At 39.6% G+C, this 24459-nt stretch overlaps 2 protein-coding genes across 6 annotated transcripts; both read right to left on the reverse strand.

Annotated features, from left to right (window-relative positions):
* Positions 1–232: 232 nt before the first annotated feature.
* Positions 233–8695, reverse strand: MRPL12 (mitochondrial ribosomal protein L12). Its single transcript, XM_070740141.1, has 5 exons — positions 8447–8695; positions 6900–7086; positions 6637–6711; positions 2880–3011; positions 233–605 (listed from the first exon to the last, which is right to left on the reverse strand). The coding sequence occupies exons 1-5, from the start codon at positions 8497–8499 to the stop codon at positions 489–491; spliced, it is 564 nt and encodes a 187-aa protein (XP_070596242.1). The 5' UTR covers positions 8500–8695; the 3' UTR covers positions 233–488.
* A 1900-nt stretch (positions 8696–10595) lies between these two features.
* Positions 10596–24453, reverse strand: HGS (hepatocyte growth factor-regulated tyrosine kinase substrate). Of its 5 annotated transcripts, none has more exons than XM_070740142.1 (21): positions 24274–24453; positions 22240–22324; positions 19980–20055; positions 19736–19828; positions 18244–18367; positions 17607–17659; positions 17049–17117; positions 16769–16893; positions 16400–16478; positions 16205–16303; positions 15382–15477; positions 14912–14950; positions 14650–14793; positions 14110–14323; positions 13694–13866; positions 13451–13591; positions 13179–13356; positions 12929–13062; positions 12158–12286; positions 11622–11717; positions 10596–11436 (listed from the first exon to the last, which is right to left on the reverse strand). In XM_070740142.1, exons 1-21 carry the CDS (start codon positions 24308–24310, stop codon positions 11323–11325), a joined length of 2298 nt encoding a protein of 765 aa, XP_070596243.1. In that variant the 5' UTR covers positions 24311–24453; the 3' UTR covers positions 10596–11322. The 5 variants fall into 5 exon arrangements, with proteins under 5 accessions (XP_070596243.1, XP_070596244.1, XP_070596247.1 ...); XM_070740143.1 differs by having other exon boundaries at positions 14110–14320; positions 24274–24413; XM_070740146.1 differs by having other exon boundaries at positions 14110–14320; positions 17607–17644; positions 24274–24405.
* Between the last annotated feature and the right edge of the window lie 6 nt (positions 24454–24459).

A 24459-nucleotide genomic window follows, 5' to 3' on the forward strand; every position in this document is an offset into this window, starting at 1 on the left:
AGCTTAATATTGCCAAGCTGCTGTCTTTGTTTATTAAAAGAGAATCAATTTGTATTGGAAAGATGATCTTAGAGAATGACCCAAAATCTAGAAAGACCCCAACCATCTCATTCCACAAATCATTAAGTCTGCCAGTAAAAAACACTGGTCCAAATACCCATGCAAACTTGAATAACCTGCTGGATGGGGTGGGGGGATCCAATAAAAATGGAAGAAAGGATCATCACACATATTTTACAGGTGTTATCCATCACATATATTCGTTATGAATACAGGTTTTTAACCTCATAGCAGACTGCAAGGTGTGCCAAAGAATTGTTACACACTGAGCCATCCCCATGGGAAACTGCACAGCAGAGAAAAATGGGGCAGAGCAACTTATCCTGGAACCGTACAGTACTCCACCACCAGTCAGCAGGAGTGGCTGACACAAGTCAGAGGGTCCTTCCCCGCTCTGCTTTAAGTCCTTTGGCAGGTAGGCAGATTCTTTAATCCATAACTACTGTGCCTCCAGCTGCCTCTAGAGCCACTTTAATCTTTTCCGCTTCTTCTTTACGAACATTTACTTTGATATCTTGAGGAAGAGATTCCACCAACTTCTTTGCCTGCAAGACAGAAAGGCTCTAATCAGAAAATGAAAAGGACAGCACAATGTTCAAGAGAAGCCTTAGCTAATTACTAGTCTTGATCTCTATATACTTTTTACTTACGTCACTTACTGAATTTGAGGAGACAACACAGCCCCAAAATCTTTCCAAAGAAACATTTCCTAAATTATGGTTCTAGAGCCATGACGGCGAACCCATGGCACGCGAAGCCATACCACCTGGTACACATGGCTTTGCCTGTATGTTTTCCGGGCTTTTGGCGTGCATGCATGTGCAATGATCAGCTGTCCTTCCCATGTGCAGCAGTGTCAAAAGCCAGTGTGCACATGCGTGCTGGCCAGCTGACTGTTAATTGTGCATGCACACCAGAACCTAGAGGTTTGGCTTTTTCCGGAGCGCAATCCTGTTGTGTATGCGTCAGTGCCAAAACCCGCCCTGCGCTTGCATGCCAGTTAGATTATTGTCAGGCGCGCATGTGTGCTAGAATCCAGAAGTTCAACTTTTCTGGAGTGTGGCCCCAAGCATGAGTGTGATCTTTTTGTGTAAAGATTCACCTGTTCTAGGATTTAGTAAAAAGAATTCAAAGTTTTGAAGAAATTGTCTTTGGAGCTTTACCAACTTCAATTGCAAGGAGACGCATGAAAGGTCAAAAAGGCCAGGGGAAAGCGATGTTAAAATGCATGTCTAGTGCCTTTGTATACATTCACACCCAAGGGGTGCGGGTTTGCGTTGCTGTGATCTTTCTGCCAACCTGCCATTTGTTTTAGCCCTGCTTTCTCAATAGATGCCACTGAGTTACATGATTCATGACAGACGTCACACTAATTGCCACTATATCTGATTATCCTAATTTTTCTTTTACTCTCAGCATCATTTTTTTTTAAACTCTCCATCATATCTTACCCTTTCTGCTCCCAACTGGCAACATCAAAAAATTACAATAGTTCTATGGAAATCAATTTTAGAAATGAACTAAGGCAGTTAAGGGAAGTAACCAGTTTTAGAATATCCCTCTTATGAACCATATTATACTAATTCTGTTTTTTGGGACAACTTCTTATTCATTCTTAGGCACATTGTATGATGTTGATTTTTATCTATAAAATAGCTTTTTATCTTTTGGGACCTCAGTATCTGAAGGAAAGTGTCTACCTGCAAAACCTTCCAAAGAAATTAACTGTAATTACTAGTGTCCACTAGTTTGTGTCATCAAGGCAATTGGTAGTATAAGGTATGGCATTTTCGGTGTCATTACTTAGCTGTGGAATCTCCTTCATTGATGTTTTTTAAAGCAGACAATAAGCATATTTCCATCCAATGTTAACTTTACTGATCCCATTTTGTTTTTTTCTTAACTGTTTTAATAACATTGTATTGTTAGTGCAAACCACTTTAAGGCACCTTGCGCTCCAAAAAGCAGCATATATACAGTGATCCCTCTATTATCGTGAGGGTTCCGTTCCAAGACCCCTCGCGATAATCGATTTTTCGCGATGTAGTGTTGCGGAAGTAAAAACACCATCTGCGCATGCGCGCCCTTTTTTTCTATGGCCGCGCATGCGTAGATGGTGGAGTTTGTGTTCCCCGCCGCCCACGCAAAGGGGAAACCCGATTCGGCTCCTCGCTGCTGCTGCGCTACCGAGCAGATCAGCTGCTGGGCGGCCGAAGAAACCTTCCCTGGGTCTTCCCGGCCGCCCACGCAAAGGGGAAACCCCGGCTCCTCGCTGATGCCCGCCGCTCGCCCGCCCGCCAGCAAGAGGGGGAAGACCCAGGGAAGGTTCCTTCGGCCGCCCAGCAGCTGATCTGCTCGGCGCAGCAGCAGCGAGCAGACGAAGATCGGGGTTTCACAGCCGCCCACGCAAAGGGGAAACCCCGGCTCCTCGCTGATGCTCCCGCTCGCCTGCCCGCCGCCCGCCACCCGCCAGCAAGAGGGGGAGAGATAGAGAAAGAGAGAGAAGGAAAGAAAGAGATGAGAGAGGGAGGAAGAGAGTGTGAGAGAGGAAGAAGCAAGATAGAGAAAGTGAGAGAGGAAGAAAGATGAGAAAGGAAGAAAGAGAGTGACGTCATCGGGTGGAAAAATCGCGATATAGCGTTTCGCGAAGCTTGAGATCGCGAAACTCGAGGGATCTGTATTTCTATTAAATGAACAGTTACTATCCAGGGAACTGTCACTCACATGAAAGCATCTGTTTGCATTCTGCAAACATTTCAAGGAGAGATATTCCCCCTCAAGAATATAATCTGAACAAGTATAGGAAAGAATAATTTTACCTGGACAAGGTTTATGTTCTCCACGTGGTTCTTTACTTCCTTGATAACTTTCACCTTGTCTTCAGCTTTAAACCCAGTCAATCGCACTGTAAAATTGACCTTTTCTACTTTTTCCTCCTCTTCTTCCTCTGCCTAGTAGATGAAGAGGAAAGAGAAACAAATTGATAATTAGTAGGTAGTGCCTGCCTCTTTGTCTCCAGGGAGAGAGCAGTAAAGGAAGGATCCAACTACAGTATTTAGGCACTTCATTTGGTTCATTTAGATGGAGGAGGAGCACCAAAGCTAGCACTGAACTATAACAGTGTTGCTTGTTATTATAAACCAACAATGGAACTAAAGACACAAATAAAAAATGGATGGTTGCTGTTTTCATATTCTACATGGGGACTTCTTAGAATTTTTTTTTAAGCTTTCCATTATTGAAAACATAGTACTAGACTGATCCAATAATCTCTTCTTAATCATTATAGAATCAAAAGGGGGCATTTTTCTTTGTTTTCTAGAGTGTTAGCTATCTGCCCTAATTTTGTATGATCTGAAAGTGTATTAAGCATTGTTTTCAGTTCTTTATCCAACTTATTTAATAAAAATAACTGAAATATATTGTTATATCAATTATATGTATGGTATATGGGAATGACCTTGGGAAACAGGAAAGAGCCACAATCAAGAGGACAGTTGGATAAGAGAGGTTCACCTGCAGAACATCTCAGAAGGGATCCTGTCTAGTTTTTTTGGCCTCTCAAGCTCATGCAGGAAGGGAAAATCTACCTTCAGATTTGTAAGAGTCATGTGTGTATGTATTGGGTGCCTTTTGATTCTTGTCCACTGCCTAGATTAGTCTGCATTTTTCTAAGCAAGATTTTTAGAAATAGTTTGCCTTCTTCCCACTTTCCTTCTTGCTTTCTTCCCAGGGCTGAGAAAAGCGACTGGGGTCACCCAAGTGGGTTCATGTCTAAGGTGGGATTAGAGTCTTCAGGTTTCTAGTCTGTTACCTTACCCACTGTATCAAACTGGCTTTCTTCTTCTAATGCAATCTTACAATTACGGTAGAGTTAGTTTATGTGATGTGATTCCTGTCTGGACAATCTTGTAAGGCTGACATCAATCTTGCAAGTTTGAAAGTACATGACCCCAAAGATCATCCCTATATGCCATTACACTATCAAAGATATTATAAAATAAAATATATCTTCCCAAATGCTGCTATTGTATTCAGGCTAACTGTATTTGTATTTGTATTTATTAGATTTGTATGCCGCCCCTCTCCGAAGACTTGGGGCGGCTAACAACAATAAAAAGACAATGTAAACAAATCTAATATTAAAAATAATCTAAAAAACCCCAATTTAAAGAACCAATCATACATACAAGCATACCATGTATAAATTCTATAAGCCTAGGGGGAAGGGAAAATTTCAATTCCCCCATGCCTGACGACAGAGGTGGGTTTTAAGGAGCTTGCGAAAGGCAAGGAGGGTGGGGGCAACTCTGATATCTGGGGGGAGCTGGTTCCAGAGGTCTATAATTTTCTGGATCATACTTTAACTGGTCTATAATTTGCTGGATCATACTTTTCAACGTAGAAAAAATATTTGCTTTGTTCTAGTTAAATGACTTATTTTCTAGGATTTTTAAAGCTAGCATAATGTTCAGCCTGGATCATTAGCTACCAATACCCTAAGATGGAATTCCTCTGATTGTATAGATTTAAACTCATTTAAAGTTAATGGCCAACTTTGCATAATTCAATCCTGTCCTTCTTCTATCATTTCACTGATAAAAGAGCCAAAAAAGTGCTAACCATCACCTTTTCTTAGCTACCTGTTAGCGTTTTGTCTTTTTCACTTAGGAACTAGCATACTGTAACTTTGAATGTGTTGACAACAATAATATTATTTATTCTTCTGTGACATATTTTAATCAGATGCTCTCTCACAGCATATCAAATACATTCCTTTGAATTTCTAAGTGGGAATAAATATTTTAAACAAGTAATGAAAATCTTTATTATTTCTGTTCCTTTTTTCATTCTTCCAGAACTTTGATATACACATTTCACTGATAAAACCTAATAAAACATATTTGTCCATCCACACTAAGGAATAAATTTAATACTGTTTTTTGTTTGCCTGATCAGTGATTTTACATTCTGCAAGCAAGTTGCCTAAATTTAAATATAAATGACAACTCACAATGGGAATAATCACAAGTGCGGGTAAAAAATGAATTCTGACTAGCAAGAAGTATCAGTAAGTTTTTTCCCAGAGTAAACTCATTTAATTTCTCTTCAGGAGTCAGGTCATGGAAGAAAGGAGATAGAATAAAAAAATTCCATCCTTGAAAAAGCTTGGTTTCTTAATTTCTTAACCTAATCATTCCAAACACATTTTCTTTTGGGGGAAGTCTATGTCCTGCATGCTATTTTCTCTGGAAAAATCCTCTTACTTTAAGGACCATTTCTTTCTTTTTCTCTATGGAGCTCGTTAAAATATTTCCCAAAATTCCTAATGGATTTTCATTCAGGAGCTAGTTTGAGCTATATGCTAAGTTTACTGCAGATTTTGTGGTCCATAGTTTTGCCCATCCAGGTTTGCCCAGGTTTAATATTCATGGGTAGGTTACTATTTGCCAAATTTTTACTGCATCTTCACATTTTGACATTTTTATCACCATCCCGCCCCAGTAAAAGTCCAAATATTTTCAAAATGTGAAATAAAAAATAAAAGGAAAAGAAGTGTTACTGGTGCCTTTTTTTTTTTGGTAAATAGAGAGAAGATCAAACAGCAACCTTGAGGAGGGTGATATGAGGCAGCGGGAGAATGGAGTAGCCTCTAAAACAGTGTTTCCCAACCTTAGCAACTTGAAGATATTTGGACTTCAACTCCCAGAATTCCCCAGCCAGCGAATGCTGGCTGGGGAATTCTGGGAGTTGAAGTCCAGATATCTTCAAGTTGCTACGGTTGGGAAACACTGCTCTAAAAGGCATCTATCCACAAATACTACAGATATCCCACTGTATCCAGAACTGCTATAAGGAGATTGTTTTGGGAACTTTTTTGGAGTAAAATTAAGCCACCACTTGGAAAAGTTAAGTTTGAGCTGAATTTCTTAAAGCTTTAGAAATATTTTGACTTGATTCACTCAAATGCATACAATCTTTTAGTCAGGAAACAAATCTCAGAATAATTGGGGCACAACAAAGATATTTATTCCATATTTAATGATGCAAAGCTTAACTTTAATAAAAAATCGTAATATACAAGAATAGGTAGGAAACTATTAAGTAAGCAATAGAGACATAGTAAGATGAAAAAGCGACAGCTGAAAAAAAATGGCTGCTAAATCCATTATAATAAATATGTCTATTATCCTGCTTATTTTAGGATCACACTCAGGACTGAAAAGTATCCAGATAACTAAAACTATAGCTGCATAGAAAAGTGGATAACTTTAACTCATGAACATCCTTTATACATCTTTTTGCTCCATTCTATAATGCCAATCATTTAGGAGTTTATTACAATTTGCATATTACTACAAATACTAACTGTGCTATTATTTTCATTATACCATGCAGCAGCTCTTTTAAATACCAAATAAAGAAACCAGTCTGTCTGCACCTTTTATCTTGCAAGTTTCATGCCCCCCCTTCAAGAACAATGTGTATTTGTTGACCAGGTACATTCAGACATTTGTCCAAAAGCAATTAGCATTTGATTCAGGTAAATGACAAGATATAAGGCTAATAGCTTACCGGTGCTGCCAACTGTGTTGCTGGCATCATCCCGGCCATTGGCATAAGACCAATATCTTGGATCTTGAGAGTTTTCTGTAAGCATAGAAAACATCTTTTTATCCGTCTTTTACATCACTTGTAATATTGAAGTAGGGATTATAACCACAGTACCACATTTCATCTCTATAAGGAAAAAGAAGCTACAAACAACAGGAAGCATCTACTATAACTTTTAAATCTTTGATCTATTAATCACCCAGCTTCCAATTTAAAAATGGTACCTTTAACAAATCATTGAGGTCAGAGATCTCCAGGAGAGTCAGGCTAGCAATGTCCTGAACTAGCTGCTGAATCTTGGGTGAATATTCTTTTGGGGCATCATCCATACGGGGACTTGCTAAAATTTCACTACACTTTGAACATGTAGTCTTCAGCATCCGGATAGCACAAGCTTGTGATCGACGCTGCCTGTAGAAAACCAGAGAACAATAGTTACAGTTCACATTTCCCAATACACAGATATGTGCAAATTTTTTTAAAAATCTGTTGAACAGATAAAGAAAGGAGGGATAACAAGGATAAACCAACCAAGAGGGCCAGGTGGGGAGAACAACGTATGAATTGGTGCATATGCTACTGAATAGAAGGAAAAAAATTTCCCAAGCCATTTAACAAATTTTTACAAATTCAATTTTGGAAATATTCCAGTTTCAGAAATAATGCCTATTTTCAATAGCCTGAAATATTATATAGTATTATATAGTAGGAACTTTATAGTGACCAGTTTTCATATCAGAAAAGATGCAGTTCAACAGTCAACCAAACGATAAACTATAATATATTGTAGCATAGGTCATTTTTTTTCAATTTTGCATGATTTTTAATATGTGTATGTATATGTATGTATGTGTATACACACACACACACATAAATTAAAGTGGATAAATTAAAGGATAAATTAAAGTACATGCAAGGCAGGATAGAAATGTATGAATGAATGTATGTATGTATGTATGTATGTATGTATGTACTTGGAGTTATATTGTGTTGTTTAAGTGTTCCCTTTATTTTATTTTGAGCAATGTATATCAATAGCATTTAGACTTATATACCACTTTATAGTGCTTTTACAGCTCTCTCAGAATCAGCATATTGCCCCCAACAATCTGGATCCTCATTTTACCCATACACACACACACACACACACACATACATACAAAACTCAATCTGTTCTGCTGTCATGCTTCAATATCACAAACTAAGGACATACTGTTTTTAATAATTAGGGATTGATGTGGGCAAATTTATTTTAAATGTGCATTTTTATTCATGATATAAGATATTCCTCAGACAAAATAGACCTGTTTTAATTGGGGGAGGGGTTGTTTGCATCAATAGCAACAAGTATTGATTGATCTATTAGACCTTATTATGGATATTACCTGGGCACACCCATTATTTATTTGACAGAACACCAAGTCACGAAGTTTGTGGTTCAGATCTCACCCCAGCTTACAGGACTCCACCCACCATCAGGTTCTGCCCCCCTTAGCAAGTTGGGGTAACAAAGCTGACCTTTCAGGGATGATGCATCAAGACTAATCAAAAAGTAAATCCTGCCTCCACACATCGAGAGGGCTGAACAGTTGTTTAAAGAGAGCCAAAGAAATCTCCGCTGCCCCCCTGCAATTACACGAGCACCATCAAGCAAGGGCTCCGTCTGCAAAAGCGAGGCAGGCGTATGACCTTTATTGGGGCGTTCAGGCCTCTGGTTCGCCCCCACCCGCTTCCCCTTCGATTAGGGCATCGGTCGCCTACGCCTACGTACCGCAGTAACAGTCGGAGAGCGGTACCGAGTCCGGCCGCTGGAAACATGGCCATATCGGTGGCTGCAAAAGGCGGCAGGAAGGAAACACCGACAGTCCCCCTCGCTTTCTGCAGCGTGCACACCGCAAAGGGCGCCGGGGACGCTCTCTCCGAGCATCTCTCTGGTTAAACGAAACGCCCAATCTCTTCGACTCTCCGCGATGTACAGAGCGTTACCCAGCCTTGCATCTCGATGGTAAGCGGATGTGACGATACAAAGCCCGTCTAGCGGACCATGTGAGAAATGAAAACGACGGGAACAGGAAGCCCGTTTTTCCATAGAGCCAAACTTTGTTTACCCAAGCTGACCTTGCAACGCTCGGCGAACAAAGTGAAACTAAAGTAATATTTCCATATTCGGAGGCTTAAGTGGAAAAAAAGAACTTCAAACTAGGGTCTGAATGCGCTGGCGGACGAGCGAGGCTCCGCGAAGGGTGGAAGACTATAATTTACCATTTACTGTGTGAGCCTCTAACACCTCCGCAAAGGAAGGCTAATTTAAAATTTTGCCCGAGGCAGTGAAGTCAACAGATTAGACACAAAATAGTGAAATAGAAATTTTATTTCTATTATATTTGATTTGTTTAGCAATCAACCAATTATAATAGATTGAGAAAGTGGACACCCGCTTTGTTTGCCGTTCATCTTATAGCAGGTTTTTTTCTCCCCAAGTCAACTTCATAGTATTCTTGGAACAAATGTTTATTTCAGGAAACACATTCAGGAAAAACATTTGGGTTAGCCTACTGTACTTGTTGGCACAGTGATTAAAAAAATAGTTATGTACAGGTTTTAGTTTCATGCACAAAATGCTTTTGGGGTGAAGACCAAAGGGTGGGGGGGAAATCGGGGCATAAAGCCCAATCTGCCTTCTCCAGACATTGTTTTATACATTTTATCATCAAATTATCATCAACATGGTACAAAAATAAATTAGTTTTGCCTTATAGTATATCCTGTTCTTGGATGTACCTGTATTTCTATGTTGGAATTTGTAAGAATATTGCACTAATGGCCACTGTCCATTCATTGCAGCATTAAAAAAGGTTAAACAAAAATATTCTCCATAGCAGAAAGTTTTCTTAGTTTCACCTAATGGTTCTTTGTTGCAACAGTAGCTAACCCCGACTTTGAAAAAAAAAATAAGGTTGGACCTGGTTAGTACTTGGATAGATTAAAGCTGTAGACTAAACCAGAAAGTTGAGAAAGGCAAATTACAAACCACTTTTTTATTACTATCAAGAATTAAATGAAGTTGACTGGAGGAATCTTATTGACTTCGTCATAGAATAATGGCAGCATTCAAAATACAAGTCTCTGTAAAAGATGTGCTATGTACCCCTAATTTTTTTTAAAAAATCCTAGGTGTGTATTTTAGGAATTCTATAATTCCCCTCAAAATTTATTGTGGAATCTTTTTAGATCAACTTATTTTTAGAGATAAGATGCATGAAACAAACAGGCAAATCATAATGTAGTAACAAAAGTGTGTGCAGTTAGAATAAGGCATAACTGCCAAGGCCTTTATTGCCATTACATTAGAGATCAATGCACCTTATCAGAAATACACAATTTCAATGGATAGATGCTGAACTTCCTGGAATATTGCGGAATGGAAAACCGAACATAGGGAATTCAATTGTATGAACTCATCAAGGACTGAAGTCTGTTTAGTATTGTTGAAGACATGTCCTCCAAATGAAGCTTCCTTTCCTAGATGGACTATTGCTGATGATGGCTGAAGACTGCCCAAGATATTAAGAACATGAAAGTAATATTTCTCTAACTGGAGATGAGAAGAAGCCTCTGAAGGTCAGAAAATGGCTGGCTCCAGTTGATCTGGTGGGTCAGTGGGAGGATTTGTGCAGGGCTCTGCACCTCCCTGGCCCTTCTGTTTGGATACCAAACTTTTGAATATAAAGCTAGGTAGTTCTACAAATTCTTCAGTTGGTAAATGGGTGAAACTTCCCTGAGTCCTGGAACACAGCATATCTCGTGTATTCTTGCTGGAGCACCTCAGTAATCATAACCCAATTACCTATTTGGTAGAATGTACATTTATGTAAAGATTAAAATACTAGCACAGGACTGTAACAGAAGTAGAGACTGGAAAGTTTTAAATACTTATTTTTATTGTCACTGATTCCATTCTGTCTACACCAGCCACTAAGTATGAGACACAAATCTTCAAAGCCATAAGGACAGATAGGTTGGATGAGGTGAGGATTTAAAAAACATACTGGATTGGGATAGTCTGTGTTCAAGATAGAGGCTCTCAGAAGACATGGAGGGAAGTGGTGGAGAGATGTCAAAAATTAGTGAGGAAAGTAATTGAATGTGCTGGGCAAAGGGAAGGTCACTTGTTTGGCTAGATGTGACCACAGAGAGAGAGAGAGAGAGAATATGGGCTTAGGGCCATGCCATACACTAGATCTCATAAATTTTGACTCTGGAGCATGCTTAAATGCTATTTTCCCTACAAGAGAAGTTTCCTGAATGGTCTACATACCAGTGACTGCTTGAGAACTAAGCTCTGTTATCCAACTAATGAAAAGCTAAGGGAGTTGGGCTGTGGGCCAATCTCTCCATAGCTGAGTAGCAGCATATAGGATGTTACAGATTCTTGATCGTGGCAACATTTTAGACAGGTGGAATGGGAAAATGCAGACAGACAGTGGGAAATTACCCAACACCAAGAGCTCAACTCCCCTCTCTCTTCCCATTGAGGGAACAGCACAAAGGAACAGCAATGGTGTAGCAAGTACAGCAGTGACCAAGAAATGATAGCTTTACAATGTTTTAGAAACCCATCCCTCCCTTGCCTTGTAACCCAAGAGATTAGTCAAAGGAAATAAGCTGAGCCTCTCCACTTCCTCCTTGCACTTGCTGCACTTGGGGAACTGTCTGCTGGGGAGGAGGTTGTTGTTGTGGAGGCCCTCCGGAGGGTGCCATCTGCAAAAGATAAATGGAAGTGAGCATAGAGTACGATAGCATTTCTTTTAGTGAAATTCCTATAGGAAAGAATGAGCAGCACATGTTCCCTTAGCCCAAGGGTTGGTGGAGTCACTATCTTAATAAGGACTAGGGTATTTTTTGCTGGGGGAGAGATTACATTGAAAATTTGGTCAAAGACTTACCTGTTGATACATAGGCTGTTGTCCTGACAGGTAAGGCTGCTGAGGTGGCATGCTACTCAGACCTGATTCCTGGCCAGGAAGAGTTGTCATAAGGTTCTAGCAGAAAAAGAGGTTGTCAAACTGTGCACCATAACAGGTGGCCCTTCTTGAAATGAAACTTCTTGGGCTTTAGAAATGAATTTTCCTATCTCTATTTACAGGGGTGGGATTCAGCCGGTTCAGGTGAAACCCTAGCTTCGATGATCAACTGAGAACAAACCTGTTTGCTCTGATGATCAGATGGGCCCACCTGCCTGGCACTGTGCTATATTGATCTATACTTCCTTTGTTTGAATCCCAGCTGATAGGCATGGCAGAGTGGATTGTTTTAGAGCTGTTTTCAAATGCTCAGTGAATCGGTTGTTACACTGGTTGAATCCCACCACTATCTATAACACAACCACATATTCCCTATAAATCTTCCTTCTAACTGATAACCTTCTCATTCATCATGTTCAGCAAAGGAAACAGCACAACAATTGAAACAATTCCCTCACCTGCATATTGTAGGGCTGGTATCCCATTGGCACTGACTGATTGCCCATGTAACCCATAGTACCCCCAGACTGGGGGGGTGCTTGTGTCATGGCAGGCATTGTCTGCGTTTGGGAAGGGGCGGCTGCATTCTGCAAGGTAAAGAAGATAGCTGGAACAAGATGCCCCTTACATAATAATAATAATAATAATAATAATAATAATAATAATAATAATTTATTAGATTTGTATGCCGCCCCCCTGCGAAGACTCGGGGCGGCTCACAACAATGATAAAAACAATATACTGGCACAAATCTAATATTTAAAAAACTAAAAACCCTATCATAATTAAAAATAAAACAGCACATACATACCAAACATAAATTATAATAAGCCTGGGGGAAAGGTGTCTCAAATCCCCCATAGCAACTTTGAGCAGAAAAACTTTGATACCCAGAAACCTCCAAGGAAAGTCTAGATAAGCTTCAGCGTGCAAAAAAAATATGATACCTTCTGCTTCTAGAAAGCTGGGAAAGCCTGCTTTTTCCACAAGTAAGTGAAGAGAGAATCCTGCCAAGAAATCCTCCTTAATTAAGGTGAGGACTTGACTAGCCCTGTAGCACCTCAGGATCTTCACTGCCGAATAGGAATCGAAATCTGGATTTTCCCAGAGTTAATTCAACCAGTGCACCATACTGGCTTATATTCTTCGCGCAACCAATAGAATGCTAGGAGGTAGTCTCCTGACTTGAGGCGAGATGGGGGGGGGGATATTCAAGATCAATCCGGTACCTGGTAGCCCTGCGTAGGTGTGGGCTGATAGGAAGAATAAGCAGGATTTGTGGTGGGCACTGCCTGTGCCTGTGGAGTTGGTTGTGTGTTGTTATTGCCTGTGGAGTACATGTAGGTGCTCACCATGCCAGGATCTGAAATAAACATACCACAGATGAAAGCTATCCTTCTGGCCTGAGCTTTGTAGCCTATCAGTAAAAGGCTGGGCTAAATCCACAGCCACCCCTTTTCTTTCTTCTACTGCTGTTACCTGTTCCTGCCACAGGCATTGCAGTGTAGGGTCCTGTACTTCCCTGGGCGGGCTGGCTCATGTAGACAGTGTGCATGGGTGAGCCCTCCACAGAGCTTGCTGGGCTGAAGGTGCCTGGGAAGCTTGTGGGTCCTGATGGTTGGTAGATCACCCCGCTGGCAGGAGGCATGGCCTGCAGCTGCACACAGAAGGCAAGATTAGTTCCTGTAAAGGAAGGGAAGGGCAAAAGGAATTCTTGCCCCCCCCCCCCTCATCTTCTTTCACTCAAATACCTGTGCATACGGCAAGGAGAAAGCAGGCATCTGTGCCCTCATCTGGATCGTCTGCTTCTGTTGCTCCAACCGTAACTGACGTTCCTTTTCCTGCTCTTGAAGGCGCTGGATGGCTAGCTGACGTTGCATCTCCAGATATTCCTAAAGGTTGGAATAAAGCAGGATGTATTAGGCACTGTGGTCATTATGCTTTCCGATAGCAGGTGAATCTTTGCTCCAAACACACTTGGGTCCGAGCCTCACCTGCTTCTTCTGCCGCATGATCTCCAGTTTTTGAGCCAGCTGGATCTGACGTTGACGCTCTGCCTCTTCTGCAGCTCGGCGCAGCTTTTCTCTGTGCTCTTCTCTCAGGGCATTTAGGGCTCCACGTGCATCCCGGATCTGGGCAAGTTTATCTTGAAGTCCCTCATAGTATACTGTGGAAAAGGACAATAGTATACTGGAGTCTCATTGCTGCCCCCACTCTAGTCACACCTCCCCAAATCTCCTTAAAGAGGAAAGCAGAACTGTCAGAAGGACTGGGAAGCACCGGATTGTTTTTAACCCCCATACCAATCGAAGAGTAGTAGTCGCTTAGTTTGCTAAGATTCAACAGGGAGTGAGGGAACTCTAAATCTATTTTCAATCACACATCAGGGACCCAGATTCTGATAACATACAGCGACGCTCGTCCAATTGGTTCAGTAGCTCCAAGAGCTGGGGGTGCATGCTGTTGATGGACTGGAAGACAGAAAGAACTGACGAATCGTTGGTAATGCTCCGCCCTCGCAGGTGGTTGCTCTTCATTCGGTTGACAAAGGTGGTGACTGCATTCTGCAGAGCTTTCAGAAACTGCTCATGGCTCTCATCTGTCTCACCATTCTGATATTGCTGCTGGGGAAGAGATGGGAAACCGCTTACCAGAAGTCCCAGGTTTTGCCTTCTCCTGCCTTAGAGTCCTGGCACTGCTTCTTTAAAAGTTAATTTTGTTCTTCAAGATGACTACTACTGTTTGTCCCCACACCAGAATAGATGCACCTGCAATGAAACAAACTCCCAACTCCCAAAAAGAAAGCCTAACACTCACTCTTAAACTTTCCTTTAGCGCTGCTACACCCAGTTCATAAATAAATATTCCCCAAACCATACAGTGATGTGGTTGAGTCTGAATGATGCTTAGAGAGTGACACTGCACTGGTGCAGAAGGGTTTCGTTCCTACCTCCACAACGCTAAGTGGGGCAGGTGGGACTTCAGTAACTTGGGTTGCTGGCTCCCCCATAGACAGTGGGGCTGAAGGAGTGGGGCTCTTGCGCACTTCCTCCTGCTTCTTTTCCCAAAAATTGCGATTCAGGTATCGAGCCAACTGCCCAGAAATATTGAGAAATGAAAGCAAGTTATTGCCAACACATTATTCAAACCAGCAACTTATTGTCAGATATAATTTAGACCAGCTCATTAGCTTAAAAAGATTGGAGTCTTACCTCGGGATCAATGTCCTCAGCTAAAGGAGCAGAGGAGTTCTGAAAAAGACATACTTTTTTTATATTCTTAGTAAAGTTAACATCACAAAATATCATTATCCCACAATCTAATTATACTTTAGAAATATATATCAAATGCTTGAGAATAGAACTGCAAATCAGCTGCTCAAGCAAGGCAGATGAAAACAAAAACGAATTCTTATATTCATCTTTCAAATGTCCTTTATCAGCCTGATCAAGATACTATTGAATTGCCATGGTAAATGAGAAACGAAGTGGCTTAAGAGTCATCGAAAGCCCCGAAATTGATTCCTGGGATTGACTAATCAGATTTACATAGCTGCTCATCTCACAAACCTGACTCTGATTTGCATAGGATAAATCAATTAAAACAATTAAAAAGTATTTAGCCTGCAGGGGTCCAAAAGCATTCTCTGTTAGTTCTTCTCTGCCAAAGGCTGCATTCTTACCACAGGAGAGGAATAGAGGGTACCACTTGGGGGTGCTGAAGAGGTGATTGGTGTGGGTTCTGCCTTGGGGTAGGTAGAATATGTGCTTTTCTGCCTCTGCAGAGGAAAAGTAAGGATGTAAGTCTACCATCTTTAATCAACTTTTGCTGTTTATCAACATGAGAGATGTAAAGAAAAGAGCAGCACTGTTTAAGGATTGAGAAGGGGAAAAGATAATTCAGATCACCATTTGATGCCTTCTTAAATCAAATCTGGGATTACACAAAAGACTAGGGAGACACATTTTTAAGGGATAATCAATGTGTAAAAGTGCTCCCGCACACTCTAAGTGATGTTTCAACCTTCAAATCTGGATTATCACAGTGTCTTATGAGGAAGAGTTAAGCATCCTTTTGACAATCAGAAATACAAAATCTTATATATGAGGATATTTCATTAAAATACGGTACATCAGTGATATCTTGTTATCAGAAAACAAAGTGTGATATTGTAACCTTCTGAATGCAACAAAGATTGAAAAATTTTGAGGAATTCAATTTTTGGATCATTTGTGAACAGTAGATTAAGTGAGAGAGATTATCAGAAAGACTTCTATTTGGTAACAGAAGGGGCTCCCTTTGGCTTAGAGACAAGAGTAACATTAGCACAAATTTCTTACAACTGGACAACAAGCTGTCTCAGGAAGAAACAGAAGCCTGAGCTGCTAAATAAATTCTTATGATAACACAAAGCAGCCAAGCATAAGGAATTCCTAGGAACGTTTAATTATGACTAATAAAAATTAGTTATGGCCACTTGTAAGGATCATGACCAATACACAAACCATCCTTTCCTTTTCCTCTGCTTCAGACTGGGAAAGTGCAATTGCCAGCTGTAGCTCTTCTTCCTCCTGCAGGGCAGTTTCATCACGCTTTGGGGGCAACTATGGGCAGAACAAACAGCATTCACTGTACCTACTATGTGGAACTGATGAATTAAATTAAAGATGAGCAGAGAGCTAAAACAGGCAAGGACTTACCTGGGACTGTTGTGAGAGAGGGCTGGTCAGGTATTCCGGAGGAAGTTCTGTGGTAGCAGTTCCTTTTCCTTCTCCCTTCCTGTATGGATAGAAAGGACAAGGTCATGACTGCTGTTGAACTACCCTCTTGCTATGATCAATGGGGAAGAGGAAGCAGAGGGACCCAGCGACAACTAAACTATAATCTGCAGTGAACCAACTAGCAATTTTTCTGGAAACACCATTCTGTGGGATAGGAAAAGTTACACCATTCATTCTTATAAACCCCACGCAGCTAAATCCACACATACAAAAAGCAGAGGTGCCCAAACAGCCATTGTTTTCAGAATCTCAATGCAGTAGCAGCCCCTTCCGCAGCTAAGCTCTTACTTGTTGAGATGTTCATAGCAAGGCTCACATACGCGTACTTCCTTCTCTATGCCAAACTTGGGGATGGTGGAATATTTGGAAGAACATTTTCCACAGAAGATCTGCCCACAGGCCCGACAATGATGCTGTGAACATACCAGAACTGTCAGGATTATCTAAGATAAACATCTGGCAGGAAAACATAAAAACCAATGCCCTCCTCTCTCCTAGTACCTCTAACAAAAACTCTGCATCACATTCAGCATCTGATCCCTGGATCAGAGGATGCAGTAGTACTCACCTTGCGAGTCACCACGCCAAATTGAACTCGGCACCGGTGGCATTCCTCTGCATCCACCCAATCAGGAGCCTAACCGCACAGAAACACGTCAATTATGAGTACCAAAAAAGACAGCTATAACACTTTACTGTGATCCTAAATGTGCAAGGTTTTCCAAAAGTACTGCTATGCTAGAATGCATTACAGATAAAGGAATTGCATCCAGTGATATCGTATATTATTAACGATCAATAAAAGTTCAATGAGAACTAATCTTTTTGTTGACTTGCAAGTTGAAAAAAGATTAGCTGTCTGTCTGAATACAACTGCAATCACAAATCACTCTCAGATGTGAAATAATGAGAAGAAAAGAATTAGGAAAATTCCTAATGTACTGATAGCAAAATAAAGAGGAGAAGCGGTAGCTGTTATCCTGGCGATTGATTCATCCCAAATTCTCAGCATTAGAAACAGTATCAAAGCAGAGACAAAACAAATATATGCTACACATTCAAGATATAATTATTACAGAAAATTATTTCCCCCAAGGTGAAACATTTTGCCAGCTGAGATACTTACCCTTTCTGCGGCGAACATCGCATCACTTTCTTTGAATTCTGGAAAAACATGACCTGTAGGTAAATTAACACTGTCATGCCATTGCATGCCAAATCTTGGGCCCTGATATGAGGACTACATCTGTCTCCATGCTTCCCTAGGCTCTGCCTCATGTGGGCAAAGCCCCTAAGTCTCTTTTTTTAACCAAAGATAGGAAGCTTGCAGGGCAAACTATTTATTTGCAAGAACTCTTCATAATCTTTCCAGATGATCACCTGACCACTAAATCCCATGAATGTCACTGTGACAATGAACAAGGGCAAAGGGATTAATTTTTTATTGTCACTATGTCCAGAATTGTGGAGCCAGAAGGGATAAGAATTACAGAATTTGAAAGCCGATGTATCTGATGGCTCTAGTTTTAGAAGACTAATCTAGGCCCAAGAAGTGAAATGGCTATGATCAGTGTTTGAAACACACTAAGCAATTGACACCAGCACTTCAGTAGTGTCAGTAAATTTATGAGGTGGTTTTCAGGTCATATAAATTTGATAAATAAACAGAAAGTTCTGATTTTTCTCCAAATTCCCAGCTGCAGAGATATTACCCGCACAAGTGACCTTAGTCCCACAATGGAAGGCTTCTTGTCTTTCCTCACCTTCTACCTTCATGATCTGGTAGGTATCTTGGACCACCTTGTATTTGGGCTCATTGCGGAAGGCATGGGCCCATGCTTGGATCAAGTACAGGATCTTGTTGCGAACGTTTGCCTCAACTTGTCTCTGCAGGTAATAGGAAGGGTTAAGATTAGGCATTGTAGCCAGCAGAACTGAGCTCGCAATATTCCACTGTTTGGGTGATGATACTGATACACTGTACATCATTCCTCAGAGCAAGAAAAGATAAACCCAACTTTTCCCCTTGTTTAGCCATTGCTTGTAAACATGTACAATATGACTAGGGACCCAAAATAATTTATTCTGAAAAATTTATTCTCACTGAAGAAATGTGTATCTAATTTTAAGAGGTGTTTTGGTACATGAGCAACTTTTCTTACCTCACAAATATAAAATCATGTAAGGTTCTTCCTGCTGCAACAAGCTAAAAAAACAAAGTTAAAGGTACAGCAAGGCTCTTGTAGAAAAATACTCTTCCCTAACAGTAAGATTGCCTCTGGATTACTGAAGATGCAGTCACAAGCACATTCTCACCTTGCTTAATAGTATATTGCTTCCATCAAGAACCATTGATGGAATGAGGCTGAAATACTGTAAGGCAGGAAAGATTATGAAGACAAGATCTAAATTGGATAGGGTTAGGGTTTAGAGAGCAACAGTAAAAATGGTCTTTGTGGGAGGAGTCATGTTACTCTATGGTACAAAAAGAGTCCAGAATTTGAATCTGGAATGTTCTTCTAAGAAAAAGATGTGTTCTACCACTTAGCTACAGGAGCATTACTACACTTGTGTATACTATATGCATATTAAATCTATATATTTTTAAGAGCTAGCAAATCAGAGTACAAGAACAGCACAATTATCCAAAATTTATTTTTCTTCAATTTTTTTTAGAGATATAGTGGAAGCATATAAGTGTTATGTTTCATTTGACACTAGTAAATAAAATCCACACATTAGAAAATGTGATGATAATAAGAAAACAATCCAATAGTGAGTGTATTCAAGCAATGAATAAATCAATAACACATAAGTGAACAGTTTGATTTCATAGAAGTTTAATTTAATTGGAGTTATATTGTGTTGTTTAAGCATTCCCTTTATTTTTTTGAGCAGTGTACATGTGGAGACACAGAAATCGTTGTGTTCTAAAACTATTTCACTCTAATTGAAATATGTTAGATGTGGTATGTGTATATATAAATACATAAACATACTATTGCTTGAATAAGGTCATTGCAATTTTTAATGCCCAAACAGATTTTTTAAAATAAAACTTTCAGGACTGTGGCATTTTTTTCTGTGTTGTTTTTTCTTTAAAAAGGGTCATATAAGGTAGTATTTTTGTCATGTAATATTAATACAAACCTTCAGGGAAAAATGAACAGCAAAGTCAATCTATTCTACTCATTTCATTATAAGACCTTCTCTAGTTTGGCTTAGTGTAAAGAAAAATGGCCTAAGTGCTATTACCTTAAACAATTCCTTCAATTCCTCCATGGTCTGTTTGTTAGCCACCTCATCATGAACTGTCTGACCACAATTCTTTACTACAGATTCCAAGACCTGCATGAAAAATATACAAAAGTTGATTCCCAAATGAAGTCCAGAGACTTTATAACAAATAATCTTGATCTCCTCTACAATGTATACCAGATGGGTCCAAATGAGGAAAACCTCCCTAGTCCCCTGGGAGTGTGATTATACTTCTGCTTACCTCTAGTGCATAGAGTGCCACGTGAGGATTCTTGTCATTGACTTTTTTCTTAATTGCACCCACAGCATACTTAGCCCTGGGAAATTTAGGGGGAGAGGAGAGAAGCAGTTCAGTCTAATGACAGCTGCAAGAAACACCTAAGCCAGATAATATTTTTTTCTCTCATGAAACATAATATACCCCAGGGATGAAATGCTCCTGGTTCACTCGTGCCTAGTGATTATCGGAAAGCCAGTTGCAAAAGGAGCATGAGGTTCCGCCCACCCGCCATTTGGGTTTTTTTTTACCCTCTATGTATGCTTAGAACGCTTTACGCATGCACAGAGGGTAAAAAAACCCAAATGGCAGCGATGGGCGGAGCCTCATGCTCCCTTCGCGACCAGCTCTCTGACAACCAATAGACATGAGCAAATTGGGAGCATTTCACCCTGATATAGTCATTTACAAAATGCAAACATTTGATGAAGAAGGCTGCGTATATGCCAAGACAAAACAAAAACAAAAATCATGTTATGGCTAGATTAGTCCTAGACTTAGACAAAGAAAATATCTCAAATGATAATGCCCTAGAATAATTGGCAAAAGGGCCACAGTGGAATGAACTATATGCTTAGTCCCAAGTAGCAACAAGTTCTGTTATGGGATTTCCAAGAATAATTAGCCAATTAATTAAAAATAAAAATTGCCAATGAAATAATTTTTAATATAAACGAATTTTAAAACTGCATCTTAAATTAGTTATTTCTAAAAAAAAAAACCCACCCCATTATAGAGCTGCAAAAGATGCAGCAATGAGAAAACCAAGTGCACCGCAAAAAGGAAAAAAATAGTGTGAAATGCTTCTTAAATTAATAAAGCAGACAGCCTATGATATAGCCGTGCTGGGGGGGGGGGGGGAAGGGATAACAGAAAATATATTTTCTTCCACACACAGTATTAGAATCAGTTTATTTACTGAATCTAAATGAGAAAACAATCTTATTCACAGGAACAATTAAAGCTATGAAATTCATTGTCAGTAGGCACTGACAATCAGAGAAAATGATTTTTAAATGGATTAGCAAGATACACCTTCAGAGGATAGGGCTATTAATGATTATTCATGTTGATGGTTCTATTCATAGGCATCTTCCAGAGAGAGAGAGAGATGGAGACAGGGGACAAATAACAACATTTGTGACACAAGCCGCATGACTTACCTGCTTCTATTCAACATTGGGATGAAAGTACAAAAGTCTAGGATTCATCCTATGATGTCACAATACAAATTTTGTGTCACCTCGGGTTGTCTAGTATGTCTAAAATTATAATCTATTTCCAAAGTCAAAGGTAGTTACCAACTTCAAATTCTGCTCATGAGCTTCTAGAATGGATCTGATTGGATAGTGTAACAGAGAATGTATATTAAACAATCTTATGTGCTGATCCAGAAGGATTTCTCTTAGTTTCTATGTACTGGATAATAATTCCAGATACTAGTCATGTTTGCTGGGATTGATGGGAGCTGAAAGCCATGGTATCTGGAGCATAGCAATCAATCATGTTTTTTGAGTGATGGCAGCCCTCAGCTTTGAATAGCATCCTGAAATCCACCACAAAAGTGAGCAAGACCCAGGATAAAAACTAAATGATAATTAATATTAATGAAATTTAATATTAAGATTAACATTGCAATATCTGACCAATAAATGTTATGTATGGTGTGATTGGACTGTATGATTGCGTATTACACTAGGGCTTTGAGTTGTATTTTCAATTATTAGATTTGTGCTACATGCTTATGTTTGTATCTATTATGTGTGCCGCCCCAAATCTTTGGAGAAGGGCGGCATACAAATCTAATAAATAATGATAATGATAATGATAATAATAATAATAATAATAATATCATTGACATGTTTCTTCCCTATGTATTTTTCATGTTAAAAATTTACAATTTATCAACAATCTAGAGGCTGCCAAGGATTTGGTGAATTATTCAGAGATTTCACATTGTGTAGCTCTGTGCTAAATGATGGTTTATTTGAATGGCCTAAGAGTGTTTATAAAACAACAAAGTCTTCAGAGACACAATGTAGCCAATACCTAAAATTCAGGCTTTGGAAAATGGATAAACACAGATTCAAATATCTGTGTTAGCAGCATGTTTCTTTCCACTCATACTTTGCTTAAAGTTTAATTCTAATGAAAGAATGCTTCTTTTGTCAATAAAATGCATAAAAACAGAGGAAATGATAAGATGGTAGAGTTCAGCACATACTGGGTATCTCCCTGACGAATCATATCACAGATCTGTAGAATAGATTCCCAGTCTGTCTCCAGCAGAAGCTGACTTGTGGCCTTATCTGCAAAATAAGATAAATCATTCAGGCACAAATTAAAATTTATATTCATTATCAGAGAATTGATGGACAAAGGGATTTTTCTTCTGATGAGAATTATTAGAGATTAATGAGAACTTTAGATCACAAACAATTATAGCTATTACAATTATTTACTGTATGCTATTAGCAAGCATTTATGAAGAGTTTTTCTCAGCAAAGCTGAACTTTTAGCTGTAAAAGCTAGCTATAAACATTTACTCCTCCAATGATATCATTTCATTTCCCCAGATATCTTATATTTCCTTTAATTACTTCATCTTTATTATCCCAAATAAATAGATTTCTTTAATCAGGCCACTCTAGCATCTCCATCATCAAGTTTACAGTAGATTATAACATCTTCATTTTCTTTTCTTTCCATTTCTTCCTCCAAACTTCCTTTTGTCATAAACTTTGGTACTTTTTTCCCCACATTTATATAGAATAAATCATAGTTACCGTATATGTAACTGCTTCTGTACGTATTTAATCTTTCTGCATATCACCCTCTCAGCCTTATTTTCTCCTTCCCTGTCATGTTATAAATTTCTGGGAGGAATTTAACTATATTTTGGAATGGTGCACTTTGGTATATTCTAACACTCCAAATTCAAATAGAGCACTATATTTGAAAGGAAATGAATAACTTGATCATTGCCTTTTCCCCATCAGCACAAAAACAATTAATTTGTTGACTGTTGAACAGAAGTTGATGTAGATTTTCTTTCCATTGATATTCGTCCTAACCCAACACATCACGTTTGTCTTGAATCAGTCACTACTTAAGTCTGTTATTTCCTGGTACAATCAAGTCACCTTGTAGAACCTGATTCTAGGTTAGTGATGATATCAGCAGCATTGTACAATCACTACAGGAAGGGAGACAAAATCCCTCTCCCATTTACTATGCAAGGGAGAACCAGGACTTAGTCTGAGTGAATATTATATTTATTTATACACACACGGTTACATATTTTTGTTCGTAGTGGAAAGGAATATATATATGTGTGTGTGTGTATTCACACTGCTCAAAAAATAAAGGGAACACTCAAATAACACATCCTAGATCTGAATGAATGAAATATTCTCATTGAGTATTTCATTTGCACAACTATTCCATTTGCACAACAGCATGTGAAATTGACTGTCAATCGGTGTTGCTGTAGACAGTTTGATTTCACAGAAGTTTGATTTACTTGAAGTTATATTGTGTTTTAAGTGTTCCCTTTATTTTTTGAGCATACTGTATATGTAGATCTTAGCATACTATGAAATCTACAAAAATAAATATGTATCTGTGTGTGTGTGTGTGTCTGTCCGTCCATCGATCCATTTAATTTCTATCTACCTATCTATCTATCTATCTATCTATCTATCTATCTATCTAATTTGTATGCTGCCCAACTCCCAAAGCTTTTGTTATTAGCCACGCTGAATGGCTAATAAGAAAAAAAGCATATAAAAACAATTTTAAAAAAATTAAAAAACCCTTAATAAAACATTCACACTTATTGTGGCCGGATCTAAACTACTGTCATTCTGTAATCCCATCACATGACACCAGGCAATATATCACATTATGAATCACTCCAGTCGACCTCTTTGTGGCTGAAGTACAACCCTATTGCCATTTGTGTGGAAATAGGACAACGATCCTACCAATGTGTATGGGGCTTGGGGGGAAGGAGAGGGAACGAAAGGGAAAACCGCTCCAAAGTCCTGACTGGTTTTCAGAAGCCACGAAAGATCCCCAAGGAAAGGAAGGCGCGACTTTTACAGAAAAGGTTTTTTTGCCCAAAAGCTGAAGAAAGAAGGGAGGTTGCAGGAAAACAAGGGAAAACAAGCCCCGCTGTTCCGAGCGGACGTTAAAATGAAGGCCAAAGCTCTGAGACAGGATTAGGCCAAAAGTCCCCTTTCCCCCTCCTCGGTACCTAAAAGGCGCTCGAAGGTGCCACCTCCTCGCCCCATTGTCCTCCCCGCAGAAGATCAGGCTGAACCGACCCGCAGCCGCTCTTCCCCTTCCGACGTCTCTCTCTCTCCGCAATTTAGGCCCCGCTTCCGCCTTCCAGTCAGCGGGGAGGCGGGCTTTCCGGCAGCAACCCTTTCGCGATTGGTTT

Source organism: Erythrolamprus reginae, chromosome 2 (genome assembly GCF_031021105.1).
Source record: "Erythrolamprus reginae isolate rEryReg1 chromosome 2, rEryReg1.hap1, whole genome shotgun sequence".
Lineage (NCBI taxonomy): Eukaryota > Metazoa > Chordata > Lepidosauria > Squamata > Dipsadidae > Erythrolamprus > Erythrolamprus reginae.